This window comes from Antechinus flavipes, chromosome 6 (genome assembly GCF_016432865.1).
Source record: "Antechinus flavipes isolate AdamAnt ecotype Samford, QLD, Australia chromosome 6, AdamAnt_v2, whole genome shotgun sequence".
NCBI lineage: Eukaryota > Metazoa > Chordata > Mammalia > Dasyuromorphia > Dasyuridae > Antechinus > Antechinus flavipes.
Window position 1 is genome coordinate 156,256,683 of NC_067403.1, and position 25,895 is coordinate 156,282,577.

The 25,895-nt window shown below is 32.7% G+C and overlaps 1 protein-coding gene across 1 annotated transcript in view; it reads right to left on the bottom strand.

Annotated features, from left to right (window-relative positions):
* Nucleotides 1-25,895, bottom strand: part of DSPP (dentin sialophosphoprotein) — a 56,455-nt gene that overhangs the window by 2,475 nt on the left and 28,085 nt on the right. Inside the window, exons 5-8 of the mRNA XM_051966715.1 lie at nt 12,224-12,296; nt 8,482-8,597; nt 5,860-5,946; nt 654-1,628 (exon numbers count right to left, since the gene is read on the bottom strand). Of these exons, the coding sequence (XP_051822675.1) occupies nt 654-1,628; nt 5,860-5,946; nt 8,482-8,597; nt 12,224-12,296 (1,251 nt within the window). The remainder of the gene's footprint in view (nt 1-653; nt 1,629-5,859; nt 5,947-8,481; nt 8,598-12,223; nt 12,297-25,895) is intronic.

A 25,895-nucleotide genomic window follows, 5' to 3' on the forward strand; every position in this document is an offset into this window, starting at 1 on the left:
AAGTAAAGAAACAATACACTACCACAAAATTATGAAAATTGAACTACATCAATTGATCTGATACAATGTTAATTTATATTTTAAAAGTTGTTATTTGTGATATTTATACTTTGATCTTAAAACATCTTCATTCTTGGGACTCCTCAATAGTCACTTCAAATTTTCTGCCCCAGCAGAACTCTCAGGGGGGTTGGCAGAGTAGAAAGAGAGCCACATCATGAAGAATAGTCAGATGTGAATTCTAGGCTGCTACTCCCTACCTTGGTAATCACAAGCAAGCCCACTTAATCTCCCTTGCTTTCCATTTGCCTAGATTTCTTCATTTGTAAAATTCAGTGCCATTGGACTAGATTACTCGAAACTCCCTTCAAGTTCTGAATTCTTGTGAAATTCTGCAAATAATAATTTGGTAAATTCGTTGGTCGAGACACAACTTTTAAAATATTTTCAGCAAACTTGTAGAAATCTTAATTTCTAAAATTATATCATGCCAATGCATGGATTCTATATCTTTTTATTCAAAATAAAGACTAGAGAAGCATAATGTAGAAGAATGCAGGGGTTTTTTTTATTATTATTTGTTTGAAAGAAAAAGATGTAGAAAGTTTTTTTTTCTATTTTAACTGAAAAAAGAAAAAGATTCTAAAACTTACCTTTTCTTGGACTCTATTAATGTCATTGGGTCCTGCGTCTTCATTGGGTCCTGAGTCTTCATTGAATCCATTTTTACCACCTCTAAAGGATGAAGTCAGCTCCACAGTAGTTTCTACTGTGTTATCATGATCTTCATCACTGTTTGAAGCATTTTCTCCATTGAGGGAATCATCTTTGTCTCCAGTGTCATCATCTTCATGGGCATTACTTGAATTTTTGCTTAAGCTATTATCACTGTCATCTTCATTTCCATTTTCTTGAACCTCATTACTAGGAAAGCTTGAATCTGTGTTATCAATAGTGCTTTCATTTTTCTCCTCTGTTTTTTCTCCTTCATCATCACCAGAACCATTACCTTCAAAGGTATCAGCTCCATTGCCACTAGCACCACCATCAGTATCATTCCAGCTTTCATCTTCTCCACTCACATTTTTAGCTTCACTTTTTTCTGTTGGAGACTCAGTTTGATTACTCCCATTCCCATCTCCTCTGTTAGGAATTTTTCCATTTAGACCACCCTCATTTTTATCAATGTTTTCATTTCCTTCATCTTCATTGCTTCGATTCTTGTTTATGTTCTCTTGCTGAACATTGATAATTTCAGTTTGGTTCGTGTAGGTAACATTTCCTTCTTTGACATTTTCACTAGTGCTTCCATTATTATTATTCATTACATTTCCTGCCTTGTAAATGATTCCTTCAAAGCTATTTGTTGTGCCATTTTCTGCATTCCCATCTCTCACTAATGTTCCTGGATATGTTATCACCTCATATCTATCTCCATCACCTCTCTCTCCTTTATCTAATCCAGAACTGGTAGAAGATCCCCTTTCTCCTATTTTTGCATTCTCAATAGCATTCTCTTGTCCTTTGCTACTGCCATTTTTATATAGACGTGTCCCTGTCTCATCTTCATATGTGAGGTCTTCATTTATTTCACTATTTTTAACCGTACCATTGACAATTATCTGATCCTAAAAGGGGACAAAATAAGTAAAATAATTTAATTTCTTGGTCATGTAGAATATTTATTTGAATAAAAGCTAACCCATTCAATCTGGATAGTAATAATCCTAAATCTAATTTTAAAATTTTGGTCAATGATTCATTTTAATGAAAGAGGCAGTGTAAGATATTGGAAAGAGAATTTATTTCAAAGTGAGAGAAGTCTTAGTTCTAATCTTGGATCTACTACTTATTACATGTGTAATATTGACAGGTTATTAATTTCTCTGAGCCTCAGTATTTTCATCTGTAAGTCAGTCAATAAATGTTTTAAAGCACCTACTGTATGCCTGGCACTGTGCTAAGCAATAACAAAGAGAGATAAAATACAGTCCCTCTCCTCCAGGAGTTCACAATTTAATGGGAAAGGAAACAATTAAGTAAATATATACAAACAAACTCTATGCAGAATAAATAAGAAAAAATTAAGAGAGGGAAGGCACTACAATTAAGAAAAGTTGAGAAAAGCCTCCTGTAGAAAACTGGATTTTGACACTTAAAGGAAAACAGGGAAGTCAACAGGCAGAGATGAAAAGGAAGAGCATTCCAAGCATTGGAGACAGCAAGACAAAATGTCAAATGAAATAAACAAATAAAAACAAAAAGCAAAAAGAAATAAAAATGAAACATCCAAGAGGCCAGTTACTGGATTGAAGAATACATGTTGAAAAGTAAGGTGTAAGAAGACTGCAAAGGAGGAAGGTAGGTTATAATGATCGTGGAGGGCCAGAATATTTTATACTTTATCCTGAAGACTATAGGAGTTATAAAATGAGAGCATTGACTAAAGGATTTCTAAGGTTTCTTCTAGCACTAGATTCCATAATCCTATAACTTTGTACAAATCACTTTTTTTCTCTAGACCTCATTTTCTTCATCTATAAAATTAGAAATCTGATTAAAATTTCTCCAAGGTTACAATCTACACTTAATTTCTATTATTCTAAATCATCAAAATAGATAATGTAAACAGTTCTCAAAGGAGCCCTCAAAACATTTGCATCCTAATGTAAGAGAGGGCATGATAGAGGTTAGATGAGAAAATGGGGTTTTCATTCTTCAATGTATCTATACAGATACTATATATTTATGTATGTAGGTGTGTATAAACTTATAAGTCTATATTATATATCTATACAGTACAAACTTTACTTATATACTTATGTCTTATATAGTTACACACATAAATCTATACTATATATCTTATATACTTTTATAAGTACATATATACTTTTTATAGTATATACTATAAAAATACTATATACCTTATATAGTATGTATTATATGCTATACATTTATTTTATCTTAAATGTAGTATAGAGATGTATATAGTATCTACATGCATATATAGATATTTACACATATGTGTGTTTATATTATATATATAATTTATAATTTTGGGTTTTTTATAAATTTTATTTAAAATCAAAAGATAACACTAAAATTGTAAAGAACCTTAAAATAGGTTTTGAAATTGCCTAGTTAGGTATAAAAATGTTTTTAAAATATATTTCTCAATGGAATAAAAAGTTACTTCTAAAAGATTATTCAAATGTGTGCCAGTCAAAAAAGAAATTTTCTTACTGACTTACTACAAATTACCACAAAATTGCTACTGAATTACTACAAATTCTTATTGAATTACTATTACGTTAGAGGGACCAAGTAATATAGATGTATTGTCTACAGAATATATAATAACATTTGAAGAATGCTTTATGGATGCAAAGTATTTATGGTAAATATACTTAGTATGAAATATATATATATGCTAAGAGATATTTTCTTTCTTTTTAGAAGGCAAGTACTTTGAATGCTCCTTTGGAGAAATGTGTTCATAATACATGTTTCTGGTTATTTCAATTTCAACCATATTCCTAATTTATAGACAAGAAAAATGAGATCTAAGGAGAAGGACTGATTTGACTAAGATCCTAGGATAATAGTTAAAGAAGACACCTTAGAGGTCATCAGCTTCAACCCCCTTATTTTATAGATAATGAAAGTAAAAAATCAAAGAAATGAAACCCAAAGTCACAGAGGCAGAGTCAAAATTTAAACTGTGTTCTCTGATTTCCTCATTTAGAATAACACTAACAATATTGTTTATTTTTGATAGTTGAGTAAATTAATTTTTTATTTCAAAATTTTAAGATTTTGTGTAACTTTTTTATTAATTTTTAAAGTTTTATTAATTAAAAAAATAATTTGTTTATGACTACCCCAACTCTGTTAAGCAAAGACGTGCTTCAAAGTTCAGCTAACCAGTTGCAAAAGATGTATTATATATCTATTATATTTAAGCACTATGCTGGGGTAAGAAGCAGAATATGACTATCCAAAAAAATCATATCACTGGAAGCAGATTAGATATGGTTGGTTATATTCATTTACAAGCATAGCTAGTTTATGGTAAATGTCAATGATGTCAACTAAACTTTATTTCCTTCCTTCTACTGATCTTTTGATAGCAAAGGGGAAAAGTGCCTCACTATTATTTCAAATATCTAGTAGCATAAGTTGAAAATATAGATGACAATTTGCCCACAATTCAATTAAATTGAATTTTAAAAAAAATTTTTATTAAGAGTCTATTGGATGAATATTTGTGGCAGCCCTGTTTGTAGTGGTTAGAAACTAGAAATTGAACGGATGCCCATCAATTGGAGAATGGCTGGATAAATTGTGGTATATGAATGTTATGGAACATTATTGTTCTGTAAGAAATGACCAGCAGGATGAATACAGAGAGGCTTGGAGAGACTTACATGAACTGATGCTAAGTGAAATGAGCAGAACCAGGAGATCATTATATACTTCAACAACGATATTGTATGAGGATGTATTCTGATGGAAGTGGATCTCTTTGACAGAGACCTTACTCAGTTTCAATTGATAAATGATGGACAGAAGCAGCTACATCCAAAGAAAGAACACTGGGAAATGAATGTGAACTATTTGCATTTTTGTTTTTCTTCCCGGGTTATTTTTACCTTCTGAATCCAATTCTCCCTGTGCAACAAGAGAACTGTTCGGTTCTGCAAACATATATTGTATCTAGGATATACTGCAACATATCTAACATATATAGGACTGCTTGCCATCTAGGGGAGGAGGTGGAGGGAGGGAGGGGAAAAATCGGAACAGAAGTGAGTGTAAGGGATAATGTAAAAAAAATTACCCTGGCATGGATTCTGTCAAGAAAAAGTTATTATAAAATAAAATATTTTTAAAAAAGAGTCTATTGGATGAAAAGCACTATACTCAGCTGTAGGGGCAAGCCAATGTCACAAAAAAAAAAAGCTATAATGAACAAAATAATACATGAGAACCCAAAAGAAATATAAAATTAAAAGTCACATGAAGTCTAAGATGGTTTTTTCCAATTCAAATAATCAGCAAGTCTTCTTGGAGGGGATAGCCTGGGAACTGGCTTTACAGGATAGGTTAGAGTTCAATAGAAAAGGGAACATTTCAGACATGATGAATAGAATAATCAAAACAAAGAGGCAGGAATGTACAGAGCAATATCAAATACCATTCGTTGATGAGATTGTGAAAGGCCTTGAATATGAGACAAAGGAACATTATAATTTTCCTTGAGAAGCAGTAAAAAGTCACTAAAGATTTCTGAACAGAAGAGTTGCATGATTACATTTATGTATAAGAAAAATTATTCTGGCAGTGACATGAAGTATGAATTAGAAAGGAGAAAAATTAAAGGTGGAAATATCTGTTAAAAGATTATTACTATAGTCTAGGTACATTTGGGCAGATCTAATGGGGCTTTGCAACAAGGTGGAAAATTTAAAAGATGTTGATAATCTATCTCAGGATTCATTTCCTCCCTTTCTACTCCCACCTCAGAACATGTTCTTTTCAATAGTTCAGTTAATTCAGTAGTAGTTAGAAACTTACTGATTTTCCAAAGTGTATTACCACCTCTCCCAAACAGCACAACCCACAGGATCCTATACCCTTATGTGGAAACACACAGCTCCTATAGTAAAACTAGTCCCAGATACAATAATTGATAGTTATACCTTTGTATGAGGGTGGTTGCAATAGAAATAAAGAGTAAGATTTAAGAGATCTTAGAGTGGTTGAAGTGAGTAGACTTCAACCTCTCTAAATAATACTTTCAAGCAGAATACACAGACCTAAAAAATACAAAGAAAACCCATTCTAAATTTTGGATACCTGTTTGGTTACTTCTGATTTTCCCGAACAGTTTAAGTCCACAGATCTATCAAAAGCATACTTCTCTTGGGGTCTGATCTGAGAAACCTGTCAAATTGAAAACAGAATATAATATTAAAGTATTTATGTTAGAAATATGCTTAATCTTCTCAAAATGATTTTGTGGGGGGAGAATTTTTTAAAAGAAATATAATTACACACATAGAAGACATGCAAATTAATGTTTGTCTTAGATTAGAAAAATTGTATTGCTATATTGATTAGCTTAAATGAACTCCTTGTCTTGGAAATGCCTGTGACAAAAATGGTCTGAGATATTTTCTAGGAATTTATCTTCTCTTAGAAAGTGCCTCTACTACCTTCTTACCCCACCCCCACCCCAACACACACACACACACACACACACACACACACACACACACACACATACACACACACATTCAGTGGGAGTTATCCTCTTTGGGTTATCTAAATTTGCACATAATCCCAAATCGCTGACATAATTTTAATTAAATTTAATTAAAAGTTTTAAAAATAAATATTAATTAACTAACTAAATAAAAATAAATACAAATTAATTAACACAAATACAAATAAAATTAAAATATCTTACTGATGCATTTTTAGAAGGCAAGTGCTTTAAATGCTCCCTTGAGAAGAATGTTCATCAGACAATTCTCAGATGAAGAAATTAAGACTATTTATAGCCATATGAAAATATGCTCCAAATCATTATTAATCAGAGAAATGCAAATTAAGACAACTCTGAGATACCACTACACACCTGTCAAATTGGCTAGAATGACAGGGAAAGATAATGGGGAATGTTGGAGGGGATGTGGGAAAACAGAGATACTGATACATTGTTGGTGGAATTGTGAACCCATCCAGCCATTCTGGAGAGCAATTTGGAACTATACCCAAAAAATTACCAAACTGTGCATACCCTTTGATCCAGCAGTGTTTCTACTGGGCTTATACCCCAAAGAGATACTAAAGAAGGGAAAGGGGCCTGTATGTGTCAAAATGTTTGGGGCGGCCCTGTTTGTAGTGGCTAGAAACTGGAAATTGAAAGGATGTCCATCAATTGGAGAATGGTTGAGTAAATTGTGGTATATGAATGTTATGGAATATTATTATTCTGTAAGAAATGACCAACAGGATGAACACAGAGAGGACGGGTGAGACTTACATGAACAGATGCTGAGTGGAATAACCAGGAGATCATTATATACCTCAACAATGATACTGTATGAGGATGTATTCTGATGGAAGTGGATCTCTTCGATAAAGAGATCTAATTCAGTTTCAATTGATCAAGGATGGACAGAAGCAGCTACACCCAAAGAAAGAACACTGGGAAATGAATATAAACTGCTTGCATTTTTGTTTTTCTTCCCAGGTTATTTATACCTTTTGAATCCAATTCTCCCTGTGCAACAAGAAAACTGTTTGGTTCTGCACACATATATTGTATCTAGGATATACTATGGCATATTTAACATGTATAGGACTGCTTGCCATCTGGAGGAGGGGATGGAGGAAGGGAGGGGAAAAATCAGAACAGAAGTGAGTGCAAGGGATAATATTGTAAAAAATTACCCTGGCATGGGTTCTGTCAATAAAAAGTTATTTAGAATAAAAATAAATAAACATTTTTTAAAAAAGAAAAAGAAAAAGAAAAGAGAAGTATGTTCATGCTTTATGTTTCTGGTTATTTGGGATAAAAGACATTTAAGCCATATTCCTAATTTTATAGATGAGAAAAACGAAATTCAGAGAGAAGGAATGATTTGACCTTCATTTCTGAATATATCTCTTCCCCTTCCCCTACCTAATGAATGATCCTTTATTACAAAGAATTTTTTAAAAAGCACTTCACCATGATCAAACAGCTTATTTATCTTATACATGTTATACCTCATACTCATAGTTCCCTGCATTTGCAAAGAAGCACTATTTTCAGTACTCATCTCCAGGGATAAGTATAGTCATTCAATATTTTAAAACACAGCCATCTCAATTTTTTGCACCCTCCCCTCTAACATGACACTTTATCATAGTCCATGGTTTGCTCTAGTAATATTGCCTTCCTTTAGTAATACTGCCTTAGATCTTTAGTCCTAAGGTAAAATGATATTCATTACACAAGTCTCTTTTCATTTTCACAGGTCTCTCCTTAATGTGTCTTCCTTTAAAAATGCAACCTTACCTCTTTTAAAGCTACTCTCTATAGCAAAGGTGTTAAATATGTGGGTTTTTTACCACATATTTGTGTGGTGAACTCCAGAGCACTGTCCAAATCAAACTAAAACATAATGGGGAAATATTTAACAAAATAAATAAAAACATAGTAAAACATAGATTTTAAAAACAAGTACTACTACATATCATACATTGTGCTAAGTGCTTTACAAATATGACCTCATTTGATTCTCATGACAACTCTGGGCATTAGATCTTATTATATAGGATCTAATATCTATTATCTATTATTATATAAAATCCCCATTTTACAGTTAAAGAAACTGAGGTAAACAAAAGTCATTTAATGAGTGTCTGACACCAAATTTGCATTTGGGTCTTCCTGACCCCAAGCCAGTGTTCTGTCTCCCAACCTACCTGTTGCCTTTTACTATTTGAATTTAGTTTAGGATTTTTCAATCCATTGCTTTTGGCAGGGACTGCCAGACCACTGCATTTCACTGCTTTAGACATATTATGCAAATTTAGCATATCTACAAAACACAAAAAGTCCTCCCCTAAATAACATTATAGGATACACAAGTATCTTCATTGGGACAGAGCAGTTGAGTGATAAATAGACTATCATAAAGGCATGAAAGAAGACTGGTTACCAACTGAGTCATAAGAGAGACAAAGCATACTGACTCAAAAAGCTGTAGCCCAGGACAGAGCAAAATATGAACCTAAGACATCTTAGAGTGCTTTGGAATCCTATAACTTGTGTTCAAATATCTGAAAATAGATCAAATGTCTGTCATTTAGTCCCTATTGGATCCTAAATATATAACTCCACCTTATTTCTGTTTTTTTTTTATTTGAAAATGTGGAAGTTGGTTTAAATGACCTCTCTGTTCAACCTTGAACTCTAAACCTATTTTCCTATGAACCTACTACTCCAAGATTCTCTTGAGTTATTCCTCTTTGATAACTAGAGCAAATTGTTTTTTCTTACATAAGAGTTTGAAGGGAAAATGTAGTTTTCATTATGGCTATTTCCTTTGCTTACCACAAATTTAAGACAAATTTTCTGTCTTGATTTTAAAATCAGAATTATAGAGCAAAAAGCAAAAAATGGGCATGAGTTGAACATAATTTTGGGGGAGCATATAAATTAATAGGAATGAACCATTCTTCTAAACAAGGCAGAAAGTAACAAAAGTAGGCAAAGGGTAAAAAAAAAAAAGGATCTGGTTTAATTTTAGGGGTGCAACTAAAAGAAGTTTACTATTATTCCCTCATTAAATGTGCAATATTTATGTTTTTGCTACAGGTAAATGTTAATTGGCTCAAAAAGCAGAATGTTCTCTCTGCTGAAAGTGAAGAGACTTATGAAACACCTCTCTGTTCTAAGTTATCAAGGAAAATTAATAATGAAATGTTCTTTCGCACACACACACACACACACACATATGCTGAATCTATTGAGGAAAAGGAAAATTCTTAGCTGTATCAGGAGACTGGATAGTAGAATGATATCATAAAGTTGGGGGAAAGGAATAAGAAGGACTACAAAGCACTGTGAGCTAAGAAGGAAGAAGTTCTTCACAAAGAGAATACTCAATACTAAAGAAACATCTTTTTGAACTCCAAAAAATGATGAAGTAATTTCATAGGGAATTCTAGGTGAGAAGTCATTCAGTAAAAGTTAGAGGAAAAAGAAACAAATAATAAATTAGGAGGAAGTGAGGAAGGAAGAGAATTTGGAATTCAAAATTTGAAGAAAAAATATATGCATACATATTATTGGAGAAAATAAAACATTAAATTAAAAATGAATGTTATAATCCAAAAAGTATATTTTTTAAAAAGAAATCACTTCCAACAATTAAGTCTTTAAAGGAAACCATAGATCTTGAAAGTATCAGTGATATTTTTACTACTTTCCCCATCAAAAATAAGAGGTTCAGAATTAAAAAGCAGATTTGGATAGTGAACAATAGGTTAAAAAGATGGTGTTTGACAGAAAACTGGGAAAAATTTTTACATCCAAGGGTTCCGATAAAGGCTTCATTTCTAATATATATATATATATACATATATATATATATAATTGACTCAAATTTATAAGAATACAAGCCATTTTCCAATTGCTAAGTAGTCAAAGGATATGAACAGACAATTTTCAGAAGAATTTAAAGCCATTTCTAATCATATGAAAATGCTCTAAATCATTATTAATTAGAAAAATGCAAATTAAGACAACTTTGAAGTACCATTTCACACCTTTAAGATTGGCTAAAATGACAGAAAAAGATAAGTGTTAGAGGGGATTTGGGAAAATTGGGACACATACATTGTTAGTGAAGTTGTGTATTGATTCAACCATTTTGGAGAATAATTTGAAACTATGCTCAAAGGACTATCAAACTGTTATATACCCTTTGATCCAGCAGTCTCTATTGGGTTTGTATCCCAAATCTTTAAAAAGGGAAAAGAAACCATATATGTAGAAATGTTTGCAGCAGCATTTTTTGTAGTGGCAAGAAATTGGAAATTGAGTGGATGCCCATCAGTTGGAGAATGGCTGATTAAGTTATGGTATATGAATGTAATGGAATATTATTGTTCTATAAGAATCAGCAGGATGATTTCAGAAAGACCTGAAGAGATTTACATGAACTGATACAAAGTAAAGTGAGTAGAAGCAAAAGAACATTGTATATAACAACAACAAGTTTAGGTTATAATAGACTTGACTCTTTTCAACAATGAGGTGATTAAGTCCAATTCCAATAGACTTGTGATGGAGAGAGCTATCTGCATCCAGAGAGAGGACTATGGAGACTGACTATAGATCACAACATAATATTTTCATTTTTTTTGTTGTTGTTTGTGTGCTTTTATTTTCTCTCGTTTTTTTCCCTTTTTGATCTGATTTTTCTTCTGCATCATGATAAATGTGGAAATATGCTTAGAAGAACTGCACATGTTTAACTTATATTGGATTGCTTACTTTAAGGGAGGAGGGAAGTGGGAAGGAAGGGAGAAAAATATGGAACACAAGATTTTGCAAGGATGAATGTTGAAAACTATCTTTGCATGTATTTTGAAAAATAAAAAGCTATTATTTAAAAAAAAAAAAAAAGACGAGTGGGTATTCATTCCATCAAAATAAACAGTCAGGTGTCTGAAGAAAAAGTTATGTTTCACTTGTGTTTATTTTCTTCTTTTTAAATAAATAAAAAAATAAAAATTTTGTACTGATTTTAAAAAAAGAAGATGTTGCTTGAGAATGGGATTTCTGGACCATGTCTTAAAATACAAGCTAAATTATCTATATAAATCTGCTAAGCTATTTATCACACACACACCAAAAACAAAAAAACAAAAACAAAAACAAAACAAAAAACAAAAATGATACCATCTATAGGAAGAACAGCAGGAAAGATTCATGTAAGTTTACAGAAAATAAAATTTAAGGAGAAAACCCTTACTAAAATCTGTAACCTAGATGTCCATACACAAATGATCCATGTAAGGCTAACAAGTAAAATGAACTAGAAGCAAATTTGACTATCACTAAGATTTGATAGTCTGAATATGAAAATGTAGTTATTATTTGAAAGGAAAAAGATAGTAAAATATATGTGTGGCAGGAAACTGAGGAAATCAAGGACATCAGGTTATAGTTGAGTATCTGGGTGTAGCTCAATGAAGGCAGAAATAGAAGTGATATTGTCTTTTGGGCATTTTATAGATCACCTGTACAAGAAAAGAAAATAGATGAGTTCAGGAAATAAATCACATGACTGGCACAGAGACATGATATAATAGACATCTGCAAAGTTGATGACCACTTATAGAGACTTTTTTTCAATTATGTATAATTTCTGAATTCTAAGATTCTGTGATTCTGAATCATCAAATATTTTTTAAAGTAGTCCCAAATATTTTACAATATCTTGAATAGTGATACTAATAAGAGCAAATCTTTATATACCACTTACTACATGCCAAGCATTGCACTAAATATTTTATAATTGTAAAGATTTAGTTTTTTCCCTCTGCAAAGGGAATTGAAAATCTTTAGGAAACATTTAACAAAAATTCTAAGGTAAAGAATATTATAAGGAAGCTTCCTGGTAGGGTGAGGTTGGGGAGGGGTCAAAATGCTTACCGGAATGGCCTCTGCTGTTACCAAGATGAAGAAAAATAAGATAATCTTCATTTTCTTTGATGGCAATAATGGCCTATTTAATAATAATAAAAAAGAGTATAGTAAAATTTTAATTGTAAAGCTGAATAAACATTAATCATAATCATAAATTGTTTTCATTTATTTAAAAATATGTCATTTCTAGCCAGTAGGCATAGATGCATCTTTACACTAATCTGATTGCATCCTAAATGTGGCAAAAAGATGGTCAGAAAGTCAAGGGGAGAAGATATCCTTCACTAAATTCAGCACCAAAATATCCATTTGTTTGCTTATACTAACAGAGGAACAGTAGCCTTACTGAAAAATTTGTAAAACAAATTTCTATAAATGTCAAGATCCTGATGTCATTATAAAAAACATTATTATTTAAATGTATATTGGTTGATTAAAGACCATCTAATCTAATCTTTTCATTTAAAAGATATGGAAACTAGGGCTAAAGGAAATCATGCTTTTCCTGAAGTCACACATGTAGTTAAGTACCCAGAGGTGGTATTTGAATCAGCTCCTCTGACATCCAATCCCAATCTATCCATAAGTCCATCAATAATATTTATTAAAGAATCTCCTATGTGCCAGATGTTGTGCTAAGCACTGGGGATACCAAAAAAAAAAAAAGAGAGAGAGAGAGAACTCACTAATGAACTCACTATCCTAATGAAGTAGGATGGGGAATGAGGGAAGGGAAAGATACAGTGTTCTTTAAACTGTAATACTTCATAGAAATTTCCAGTGTTATGTGTAGAGAACAAAACTTCACAAATATTATCATGGATAGAAGAAGAAAAAATTCCCTCATGCTCCACCCTATCTCCACCTCCAAAATCATGAAATTCAGTCACATCTTAGTCATGATTCTTCTGAGTTTGATTGTATCTCACAGTGATAAAAACAATAAATTATATAGTTAAACACTTATCCTTTTGTTATTACTACTAAAAAAGGCTTTAAACATTTGTTTCATATCACATACATTTTTAACTTTATTGAATTCTTAAATTTTAATCACATAAAAGATGCTAAATCTGATAGAAATCTATTTGTCATTCCAACATCTACCTGCTACCCTAGTATATCCACATGAAAATGCCAACCTATTGAACAGTGAAGGGTTTCTTTCTCAAATTTTGTGGGAGCATCAGATGGTAACAAACTGTCATATTTATTGATTGTCCCAGGTTCATGTCTAGCTATGATTAGCGAAGGCACCATGTTTTTTAAGGTATCTGGATTAATTTAGCATTCATCCTCCCAGAGTTTGTCATGACTTTTTTCTTTAGTTTTCTTGATTTTACAAATTATAATGAGGGAAAGAACAATTCAAAGTTTAAAATATGTCTAAACTTCAAAATTTCCCTTTAATTGAAATGCAAATTATCTTCAAAATGCAATAGTTCAATATCAGGAACATTTCTGGTCTTACCTTGACAATCTTCAAAGGAACTTTGAAAATCCAGAATTGATCTTTTTCTTTGAAGAACAGTGGTAATAAGGTGTTGTACTGTATTTTTGTTTGACTTTTATGTAGCTACTGAAATTTAAACTCTGTTTGACAATTATGTCCACCAATCACCATCTGGAAATCCACCTGATATGGGGTTGTGAGGTGTGGCTGTGACCATGAAGCTCATATTAACTTCCCACATACTGCTATATGTTTGCCCCCTGAAATCCTTGGTTGCAAAGTGACTAGACTAACTTTTACTTAATTAAATAGCTCCTACCAGGCTGGTTTAGTATCTTAAGTATAGAGAATTAGCATTGCACAGCACCCAGAGCACCACTTATGCTCTATCACCCCGACATTTCTGTTCCTGTTAGGGTTGGCAATCTAAGAAAACTCTAGGTTTCCTAAGTAAATATGACTGTCTATTTAAGACCCCTATCATTCCTGAAGTGGATATTTAAGTTAGTGCTATAATTCAATCAGTGGCACTGACTGCCTAAGGGACCTTTGAAAATCTATAAATAGTTGCATAAAGAAGCCTTTCTGTTCTCAAGGAACAATAAGACATGAAACACAAAAACAATAGCCCCTCTCCTCAAAAACATTTAGCTCTAACTGTCAATGCTGATGGGCCTCACAAAAAATAAAAATGAATGGAATTCAGAAATAACTTCAAAATATGAAGAATTATTTTGTAGTGATAGTCAAATAATTAAACAAGGAAGCAAAAATGGACAAAAGATTCTATTATCTATAGAAGATTCATTTCTCTGTCCAACCGAGGGACAAACTTATAAAGAAATCATCATATATACTGTTCATGGAGCATCATTTAGGTTAACATGAAAAATTATGCAATCATTTAACTAAATAACTTATAAACAGGATTACATATATAGGAGTGAATGAGCAAATCACAAATCTTATTGATATTGTGACAATAATAATTACTTAGAAACAATCATTCACTGCACAAGAAAGGATTTTTCTTTTTTGGCCCAATACTTTTGAGGTCAGCCATTTTTCATTATCCTCCAACTATATGGACTTTGCTACCATGGCTCACCTGCTCAATTATCTTGGAACTTCCCTTAGTGTCTGGAGCCTTCTTGATGTAATGTGATTTTGTGGTCCCTTGACTTTGAGTGGCTTCTGTTCTAATGGGTCAGTGGTCATGGGTCTTTTGGCTTTGGAATCTGCCTCAGCAAACTCCCAATCTATCTGATTCTGACCACTACTTAGCCAGATAGCCTCAGGAAACTCCTACTTCCAGTCTGCCTGATTATAAACAGACTACTTCTCAGTTTGTTGCTGACTGATGATCTGGTCTGTGATAATCAAATTTCGGAGATGGCCCTCAATTTATCTAGAGCAGTGGTTCTCAAACTTTTGTTCTCAGTATCTTCATGTTGTTAAAAAAAAACTATCGAGGATCTGTTCAAAGAGTTTTTGTTCACATGGGTTATATTTATAGCTATTTACTATATTAGAAATAAAAAATGATTTTGAATTTGTAGACCCTCTGAAAGGGTTTCAGAGACCCCAACAATTCTTTGGACTATACTTTGAGGACCACTGCTCTAGAGATTACTCCCTAGCTTTACTCTTGGGCTGTAGAATTAACATATCTATGATTGAAAGCTGTATAAGTGTATCTCCTTGCTTCAGTTTCTTTACTGAATTCCCTTACAATTCAGTCCACTTGGTAATGGCATCACATTACTTTTCAATAATTTTGCCCCTTGAATAGGACATGGGTTCAAGCCTGCAAATTCCTTTGAGACAACTCGTGACACTGGTCTGGGACTTTGGGGGCCCCCCTTCTCAATCTCAACATTCTCGCCCTCCAGTGTCCTTCTGCCAGGCTCCTCTCATTCTCCTTCTAATGGTGAATTCTTTTGAAGACCTCCATTTTGGGGGTAGGCCCAGGCTAGCCATATTTCATTTCCCTCCTGGTTGTGCTTCTGACTCTAGACTTTGTCAGCATTTCCCAGAACCTCATAGGTACTCCACATTCTGCACCCTCCACTTTGATCTGGGAAGTGATAGAGAGCTACTGTAATTTAATGACTAAGGCATGTGACACAAGTCACTTTCAGAAGACCACTTTGACAACTGGATGAAAAATGGACTTAAATTGGGAGGGATTTGTGGCAAGGACACCAACTAGCATGTTATTGCTGCATATCTGCAACAATCCCAGATATGCCATGGGAGTGGTCTGCACCAAGATGTCTGAGAAGAGTTGTCACCTAACTCACTTGTGGCTCCAAGAAATTTTAGCATGTGTAGCAGCCATATCCAGTAAAAAACTCTTCTACAGACAAGCTAAACCATGTTGAGGGTAACCAACATGCCTCCAACTCATCAGTGAATTAAGGAGATGTCTAACCCAAACATGTGAAAACTTCCCCCCGTGTAATGGGTTAATGAGAACAATTTGTTCCAAAAGCCAGAAGGTTACTGAAACAGGTGCTGTGGAGGGCTTAATACTTAGTCAGACCCTGAAGATACCAATGTCATCCACTGAATCTCAGGACATCACCAATTATCCTGACTTTTGTCCTGCTGTTGGACTTCCATAACTCTGAAAAGGGAGTGAGATTAATTACTTTGTGCAGCTGTACTTCACTTAAACCCAATTCTTTAAATTCAAGTCAAGATATCACTCTGTGATGTTATTGGGCCTTTTCAAAAATGAAGGATGAGCAACCACATGGAAGATTTTATAAAAATAAAATTTATAAAAGTAAAAAAAATTTATATTAAAAAAGTAAAAAAAAAAAAACAAATTGGATATGGAGTGGTGGTAGTGGAATGCAACATTATGAAGAGTCAAAAATGACCCTTAGATTGTGAGTCTGATGCACTATGATGATGGTAGCACCTTAATCAGTAATAGGTAAACAGAATAGGAAGGCAAAATAATGAGTTTCATTTTGGATGTGTTATTTAAGCTAACTACAGAACATTTAGTTTAAGATATCTAATAAGTTAGAGAAATAAAACTGAAGGTCAACAGGGACTGGATAAATTTTGAGACTCATCAGCATAGAAATAATGATTGAATCCATGGGGGCTAATAAAAGTGCTACATGAATTATTGAAGAATTAGAAGTGAATAGGGCACAGGAGAGAACCCTTTTGATACCCATGGTCAGTATGCATATTAGGGATGAAGATCCAGTAGACAAAACTGGAAAGGAGTCAGACAAGTTGGAGGGAAACCAGGAGAGATAACTGTCTTGAAAAACTTAGAAAGAATACAATATAAAGGAGAAGAGGGTTTTTAAAAGAGTGTCAAAAGCTTCAAAGAGGTCAAGAAGAATGAGAATTGAGAAAAGACTGTTAAATTTGGAAATTAAGAGATTGGTAGGCCAACTCCTTTGTGGATAATAGGGCCAGCCTACCACTTTATGGATAATAGAAAAGGAAAGAAGGTAAATAAGAATAAGAAGAATTTAGTGGAGTAATGGAAAGTCTAGGTGTAATTAATTGAGGGAAGTGTTCAATCAGAATATGAAAGAAACAAAATGAGTGCAGTGTTTTGGGGGGAGGTGAGTGGGGAGAAAGGGATGACAGTATTAGCTAAATTTAAAAGAAAGCAAAAGGGGGCAGCTAGGTGATGTAATGGATAGAGCACCTGAAGGCAGGGGGATCTGAGTTCAAACCTCTAACCAAACATCAAACACCTCCAAGCTGTATGACCCTGGACAAGTCATTTAACCCCAATTGCCTCAGCATAAATAAATAAATAAATAAATAAATAAATAAATATAAGAAAGCAAAAAATAATTAAGGAGTTAGAGGAAAGAGTAAATTAATAGAAAGATAAGGAAAATTGCATAGTCTGAGTAAGAGTTTTGAAGATTTGGAAAGAGAGATGAGGATTTTGAGTTTATTCACTTGAGGATATGGAACACTTAATGTAGTTATTCTTTGTGATAATGCAACTTGAAATTCCTGGACTTCTTTGCTTAGAGATGGGAATGGGAAGCGGCTGCTTTTTCTTACCTGGAAAGCCTTAGGAGAGATAAATGAAGCTCAGACTATGAATTGATCCAGCTTGAGGAAATGGAAGAAAGAAAGCTGAGAATGCTACTACCTTGTATTTTTTATAAAAAAATGGATTTATTGATAATAATCTGCTCTCCATTTTTTTGGAAGTACTTATAGTAAATGGCCCATAGATAAATTGATTTAAATGTTAAATTTAGTGATTATAAATCCAAACATGATTTGGTTGAAGTCTGTGCTAAAATAAATCAAAATGAGGTCTAAATGTCCTCCCCATTAGGATAATTGCAGTAAAGCAGAATTCAATGAAGAAACGTGTTTGCTATTTAGCATTAAAGCATGAAACTGCTGGATCACAGAAACCTGAATTAAAATCCAGTCTGAGATATTTATTAGCTGTGTGATTTGACCTCTGTTTAAAGGGGGGAAATGAAATAACAAAGTGCTTATCACAGCACCTGGCATAAGGCAAGTACTATATGTATGTTAACTGTTATTCTTTCTTTGGTTATATAAAATTGTTATATACTTGACATAAACTATTGTTGATGTGACCAGTATTCAATGCCAATAGTGATAAGATGAATGATTTTTCTATGTAAAGCAATTGGGAAATATGTTTTATGTAAGGCAACTGAATTGAGGACCCCTGAGTGATAATAGGTTTTGCTTTAAAGTTTATTATATTGTAAATATAATACAATAGAGTTTATTATATTGTAAAATTTAGCAAATTTTATATCAGATATGCTGTTAGAAAAGCAACTTCTTTTATGATTTGAATGTTGTTAAATTATGAGTTGAATTATTAAAAGAAAATGGGAAAAAAAAGTTTGAAAACTGCTATTATTGTAGCAGTTCTGCTGACCACATGTTGTAATATTCTAAAGTATTATAATTTAAGAAAATGGAAGTTTCCAGATGTGCCTGTAGTTAAGAGGAAGTTTCCTTTTAAAATATTTAACTATTATGTGTAAGAATTATATATTGTTAATTATTTAGATTATTGCCATGCTGTTAAACTTTATCAAGTATTTACGTAAGTGTGTTTTAAAAGGGAAAGTTAATAATTGAGCAATGTGCAGGAAAACGTACAAAGAAAAGATCTTGTAAAATCTCCTTATTTGTAAACTTACAAAATTTTTTGGAACTATCTGATAATAAACTCTTATCAACCTTATCTTATCTTGTTGTCTGGTCATGAACTTTGCAAGAGCTTGCTATGTTGTAGAATTCCTACTGAATAAATGGAATACAAACACTCCTTGCACAAAATGGTAGTGGAATTTTTAAGCCTACTTACAATGTAGAGTGAGTTTCATTTAAGATTTATTTGCTTATCATTTGAAGAGGTTATGAAGTTATACCTAGAATAGTTTATATTAAAGTTATATCTTGAAACAACTTAGTCTTAACAAATTCCAGTCTTAAAGATTTATTGTTGCTTCAAAGGGTGGATATGAAATAGATAACTTTTAGTTTGGAGACTTACAGCAATTGGCCAGTGTTGTTTTTCTGGAGTTTTGAGTAAACTATTCCAGAACATAATTATATTCTTGATTTCTAATAATAGATATTTATACCAGGATGAGTTTAGACTCTAAGAGAAAAAGACAAAGAAAAGGAAGAAAAGGTTATTGAGTAAATTTTAAAAGATTTAGCAAATTTTTATTGTTGCAACTCCATGAAAAAAAAAAAAAACTTAGTCCTAAACTGTGGTTAGTGGAACTTGCTATTTGAAGTAAAAATCTTGTGGGACTGTAATCTGATATTATTCTCAGTTTTTATTTCAAGTATGATTGTCTGCATTGTCATGAGGACATAAGTCTACTATTCAAGGCTTCAATATATGCTTTCCAGGGGAATACATTCTGGGAACTATCTATCGATCTATCTATGTCTAGATAATCTATGTCTGGAAAAGTTGAGAGGATAACCTTGACATGATCTAAGATAGGATCTTCTTGACTCAATTGTCCCATTGTATTACTTCCTTTTGAGCAGAAATGTTTTCCACCTGGTTAAATCTTGAGACTGGATTTGACACCCTATAAATGAAGTGGGACCTTACCATAAACTTAACCATGACTCTTACCAGAGCTAAGCATGCTTTATGCTGTTTGTACTTGTGTTTAATCATTCTCTGCCTTTAGGATCAGGCCTGGAGTACAGTACTGATGCTGTTATAACCATGCTCCTGTTTCTTTCTCTCATAGCAAAGTTCTATTATCAAAGAAGAGTGGAATTTTGTCATTACAATATGGAATCTATTAGTTATTAAATTAATAGTAAGATATTTGAATTACTCAAGTAAGAATGACCTTACTGTTTTCGATCTGAATTTATTATCATTCCATAGCCTAAGCAAGAGTCAAATTGTCCTTATATTTCTCACATATATGAGATTAAATTTCTGAATTATGTCATTCTTTCAAAATATCAATATAAGAAATCAGAGATGAAGGAACTTGTGAATTAAAAGACAGAAATCTCTTAATTTGTGAGATTTAAATCAGAAACTGCTTCTGTTTTTGTTTTAAGGAATAGAAGAAGTACAATCAGTAATTTTATTGAAGAGTAATTTATAAGCTATCTTGTATTACCTTAATGGGAAATCTGACTTTACTTCGGGTTGTTATTTAATCTGGGATTAGAACCTGTATGTGGAGCATGACATTCATGAAAACTACTCAGGAGTTACCTTAAAGCTATCCCCATTGTTTAAAGGGCTTTCCAGAGTGGTAGTTTATGTTTATATGGAACATGGTTAATAACTAGAACATGCTTTACCAAAGAAACTCATTTCATAGAAACTATTCTCTGTATATAATTTGGGTTATTATATTTCCTCATGCCATTCCAGGTCTTTTGTTGTTTGCTATTAAAAATCTTAAAACAAATTAATTTATATAATGTTGAATTTAGGGATAAATAGTATCTACTTATCATTTGTACTGGTAGCTATTCATGTATGGTATTAGATCCTTAAAGTATTTCCTATTCCTAAAGAGGAAATTAGCAAAAGTGCAAAATTTTGAGAAAGCAACAAGATCAGATGATTATATGTGTCAACCATAAATGATTATATATATATATATACCTTAAATATGCATGGCCTTGTGCACACATTCTAAATTCTAAAAATCAGATTCAAGATTTACATATAAACACATACATATTACATATAAAATATATACATTTTACATATAAATTGCATTTGTAAGTTGAAGAAGAGAGATTAAAAATTGCCAGTGGTATATGATATCTGAAATTCTCTACAGTGAATTTAGGTTCCTAAATCGATCTTCTTATAGCTTTGCTGCTGATAGAATTATAACCACAAAGTTTGAGCTAGTTTTAACCACCGGACCTAGTTATTGGAATAATAAAATTTAGGAGAGCATACTAAATTGTATTGAATCCTCTTACTGGCAGATTTTAGTAGAATCCCTTAGAATTCTGTTGATAACTTACAACTAAAGAAGCAAATTTGCTAGAAAGAGGTCACACTAGAGCTGCCTGAAGAGGAACAAGTCTATTGTAGAATGTCTAGGAGAGATATTTCTGGAAATCAGATAAATATGTGGGACATCTAGACTCAAGATGAAATGTGCTGATAACTGATCATTTCAATTGGGTTACCAGATTAAAAGGAAGATTGATGCTATTTGATATTAATAATCATTATTGTATTACTTTAGTCTTTTGCTTCATTTCTGTTTACTAAGTTTTCTTGGTGACTTTGCTGAAATGTACATCTCTCTAAAATCTGTGGCTTGATCCTTAGTTTACACATAGGGCCTATTTAACAAAGTTTTTCTCCTTGGTAAATAAATGAGATTATCATTCTATGTATCTAAGTTTAATCAACTTTATGACCTTGATGGAAACATGAGGTTATGATTTCTGATCCAGGGTACACTTTTTTCCTGTTTTGAGTTTGTCTCCTAGTTCAAATTGATTTTCCTGGAGAAACAGATTAATTTGATGTACTTGGGGATTAAGGTACAATATAAAACTGAACATGATGCTGAACCATTTATATTTTATTTTGTTTTCTATCATTTCCATATATATGTTTTGGCATCAAATGAGAGAATCATTGAAAGGTCTATTTACTTAGTGACCCATTGCTCTTAAACTCACGTGTCCATCAGTGTTGGGAGGAAGCATCATCTAGTCCCCTAATATTTGTCACATAGTCAAGTTATCTGTTACTTATCTATACCAGAAAAGTTTCATATACTCGCTTCCTTGGAAAGGAACTGAGGTTCAAGAGAACAACCTCTTTTGTTGATGTGGAACTATCTTAATTGTTTTTATCTTATAAAAATTATCCATAAAAGCTAGTACCACCATGAAACCATTTCTGACTAGTAGCCAATCAACATATTGCTATCTTGAAATACTTATAATAAACTTAATTCTCTTCAGAGTTTGCCTGTCTTAATGAAGTTCACTCAAATGAAGAATTTTCTTTTTAACAGAACCAGACAACAAAGTTGTGAACAGCTTTTTTTCCTCCCTTATTTCAATTTCAGTAATAACTTTCTAGTTTTCCTCCTCAACATTCACATTTTAAGTCTATGTATAACAAGTCAGAAAAGGAGCTAAACTTAAAATTTTCATTTGGAAAAAGAAAATTTTTCTTTCTCTATCTTTAATTATATATCAACAAATTAATCCTTTTTCTCTAAATGACTGTGAATCACAGAAGCTTTCAGAATTTTTTCAAATATTTCAAAATGTTTTCAAATGTTTCAAAGTGGTGCTGAAGATGCCAATTAAAAAATGTTCAGAACTATCTCTAGTTAAATGGCATACACATAAGATCATGAAGGATTTGGTTGCCAAAAAACACACTAGCTATTCTTCAGGGATGGAATACTTGCCCAAGGTCATACAAATAAAAAGTTCATGAGAGGCAGTAGCCAAAAGCCCAAATCAAAAAAATGCTAACAAGATTCAAATCACATTAGTTAGAATATTGGTACTTCTTATCCATGCCCCTTTATTAACAGTTAGTTGTGTTTGTAAACCAATAGATAGATTTTTATAAAACTCGGAGTAAAAAGAGGAGTGAAAAACAGAGGAACAGAGGAACAGAGGCTATAGCCAGATGTCTTTATTTAGCAGTTTGTTTCTAGTTGTCTCCTGAGTCAATGCATATCAGAAGAAGCTATGGACAGTGGAACCTGAGCAATTTCCTGAAAGGCAACCACAAACCATACTTTGTAATCACCTGAGGTCATATTGGGATGCAGGCTCCAACATGGAATAACTGACCAGAGAAAAGTCTCAGCAGGGTTCTGAGAAAAGGAGTATTGAAAATGAATGCCCAGCTTACATTTGATCAGAAATTCATACTATCTGAGAGAAAAGAGAAAATATTCATGTTGATGAATGAAGGTTTCTTGAATTTTTAACTGCATTCTTTGGATTGTTTAGAATAACTAAGCATTAGTGGCTTGCCAATCAGTAATTAACAATAATTTATTATTATGCTTTAGATACTGGAAGTACAAAATAAAAAATTTTTTAAAAAACTCCTCCCTGGGATGAAACTCAAGGAGTCTTTAATGTATTGGGGAAAACAATGTGAAAAGTAGTATGGCATTCATTAGAAAGGACCTGGAAAAAGATTTAAATACTATTTCTGACCCAAGTTGTATGGCTGTAAGCAAATCATTAAACTCCATACTATCTTTGAACCATAAGTAAATCTTTTAACCTCTGTTAATCTCAAGTTTCCTCATCTATAAAATGGAGATAACAATGGAGCACCTGTTTTATAGGGTTTCTGTGAGCCTTTAAAAAAAAGAATGTAATGAGAAAACCATTTCCCAGGAGAATGCAAACTCCTTGAAGGCAAAGACTGTAGCATTTCTTTCCAGAAGGAGCTTTGGCCAGGAAATTCAAGGCCATGGAGGAACAAGTTTTGTTTTCTTCTCTATTACATTGGGCGGGAGGTAAAAGATAATTAACTAGGAAAATTAAGAGATAGCTAAGAAAATGTGGATTTTGGGACCAACTTAAAATACAGGGAAGACTGGCTATTATTCCTAGCCAGTGATGCAATTCATTTGACAAAAGTTGGTAAGAACATGTTTGCCAGATACCCTGCAAGACTGGTCAAAAGAACTTTAAACTAAAAAGCACAGGAAAAGGAGAACTGCATATGTATATCTTCTAAGCTAGATGTCATAGACAATAATTATAATGAAGGAAGAGAATTGAAAGCTGAGTCATCCAGATGTTGATAGAAGACAAAAAAGAAAAAAAAGACAATGATGAAATGCCAGGTTTCAAATGTTCATAGAGAAATGGCCCAAATTTTGTCAATAAGCAAGGGCAACTAGCGGTCCTGACATGAGTCACTTTGTGGAGGCAAAATTTATAACTATTCTGGATCTGGATGGAAATACAGTATTCAAAAGAGAATTATATTTATAAGTAAATATAAAGACAATAAGAGAGCAGAATAGCATTGTCAGTTAAAGAATTAGAAACAAAGAAGGTGCCTATCAACTGGGAAATGGTTATGAATAACAATTTTACATCAATGTAATGGAATATTTCTGACCTTGTAAGTAGTAAGGAACATAGTAATACAGAGAAGCCTAGAAAGACTCCTATGTACAGATATAAAATAAGCAGAACTAGGAAAATAATGATTACAATGTAAAGGGAAAAAATAACAACCACAAATCAATCAAAACACTAAGTGCAATTGCTGAGAAGAGATAGGATATCTCTTTTTCCAAATCCACTCCTGTTCTTTTGTACAGAGTCCACGAAAGTAAAATATTGTTTATAATAGATTTTATATATTTTGATGTATTGATTTTTCACTGACTTCCCTCCCTCTTTTTTGTAAAAAAAAAAATTGTTACAAAGGGTGGCTCTTTGAGAAGCAAAAAAGGAAAAAGCAGAGGAAAATGTTAGTTTTTATAGAAACAAAATATATCAATAAAAATATTTTTTTAAAAAAAGAAGGTATACACATGTGAAGAATTTCAGGGATCAGAAGAAAGAAGCACGGTAGAAAGTATTTGAATGAAGGTCAGTCAATGGAGAGAGAAAGAGAAATTTTTTGTCAAAGAAATATTATTATAGACCATCTGAATATAAAAAGAAAAGAGATGAGTTTGGTCAATACTGAAGAAAAACATCTTATAAGTGAATGAAGATTAAGATTTTGTGGGGAAAACTTGAGAATATAAAGTACATCACTGAAGATCAAGAGACTCATTTAAGCTACTGGAATATATAGAATCTGAATATAGGAGGTTGTGAGAAGAACCTGATATAGGAATTTGAGAATAATGAAAGACATAGAAAATGAGCTGAAAAGCTACAGCTAGTAGGAGCTGTGGTAGTTAGAAGTAATCAGTTAACAAAGGGCTTTGAAAGAGTGATTTCTGATTGATAAAGAAATAATTGCCTTTATTGATCAAGAGTTTCACTGACCTCTCACATCCTTCAATCCACCTAGAATCGAGACCCCTACGTGACATTGCAGCAGTGAAGATAGCACAGTAAACAGAGCACTGGACATAGAATAAGGAAGATTCATATTTCTAAGTTCAACTCTGGCCTCAGATTGCTAGCTGCTTGACCCTAGATAATCACTTAACCTATTTACCTCAGTTTCCTCATCTGTAAAATGAACTAGAAGAGTAACTGGCAAATCATTTACAGTATCTTTGCCCAGGAAACCCCAAATCGGGTTATGAAGAGTTGGACAAGGCTAAACAACAACAATTGTGGCAACAACAAAAAAATGATTTTCTTAAGGTTCTGCTGCTGTTTGTTACCACTTCTCATTTGACAAGAAAAAATAGGACTTTTATAGTTGCTTTGATTTCCTGGATTTGGCTAGATTTGTTTGTCTAGTAAAATTCATTCTAATTGATCAACCAATCATCTGGAGTTAAGAAGATGAGTTGCAAAACTAAAAAGTGATGCAGACAAACAGTCAAACCATAAGCAGATAGTTTTCTACAATGTTCTGTGATATTATATGTGTTTTCTAAATAGACCAAAATAATAGAAGCCTGTGGTCTAGAGCTGTAAATTACCCTAAAATCATGAGGTTTCCTCTCTCATTAACTTCCCTGACTGTTTCCTTTTTAGTATATCCTCACTCTTTACAATAGAATTAAG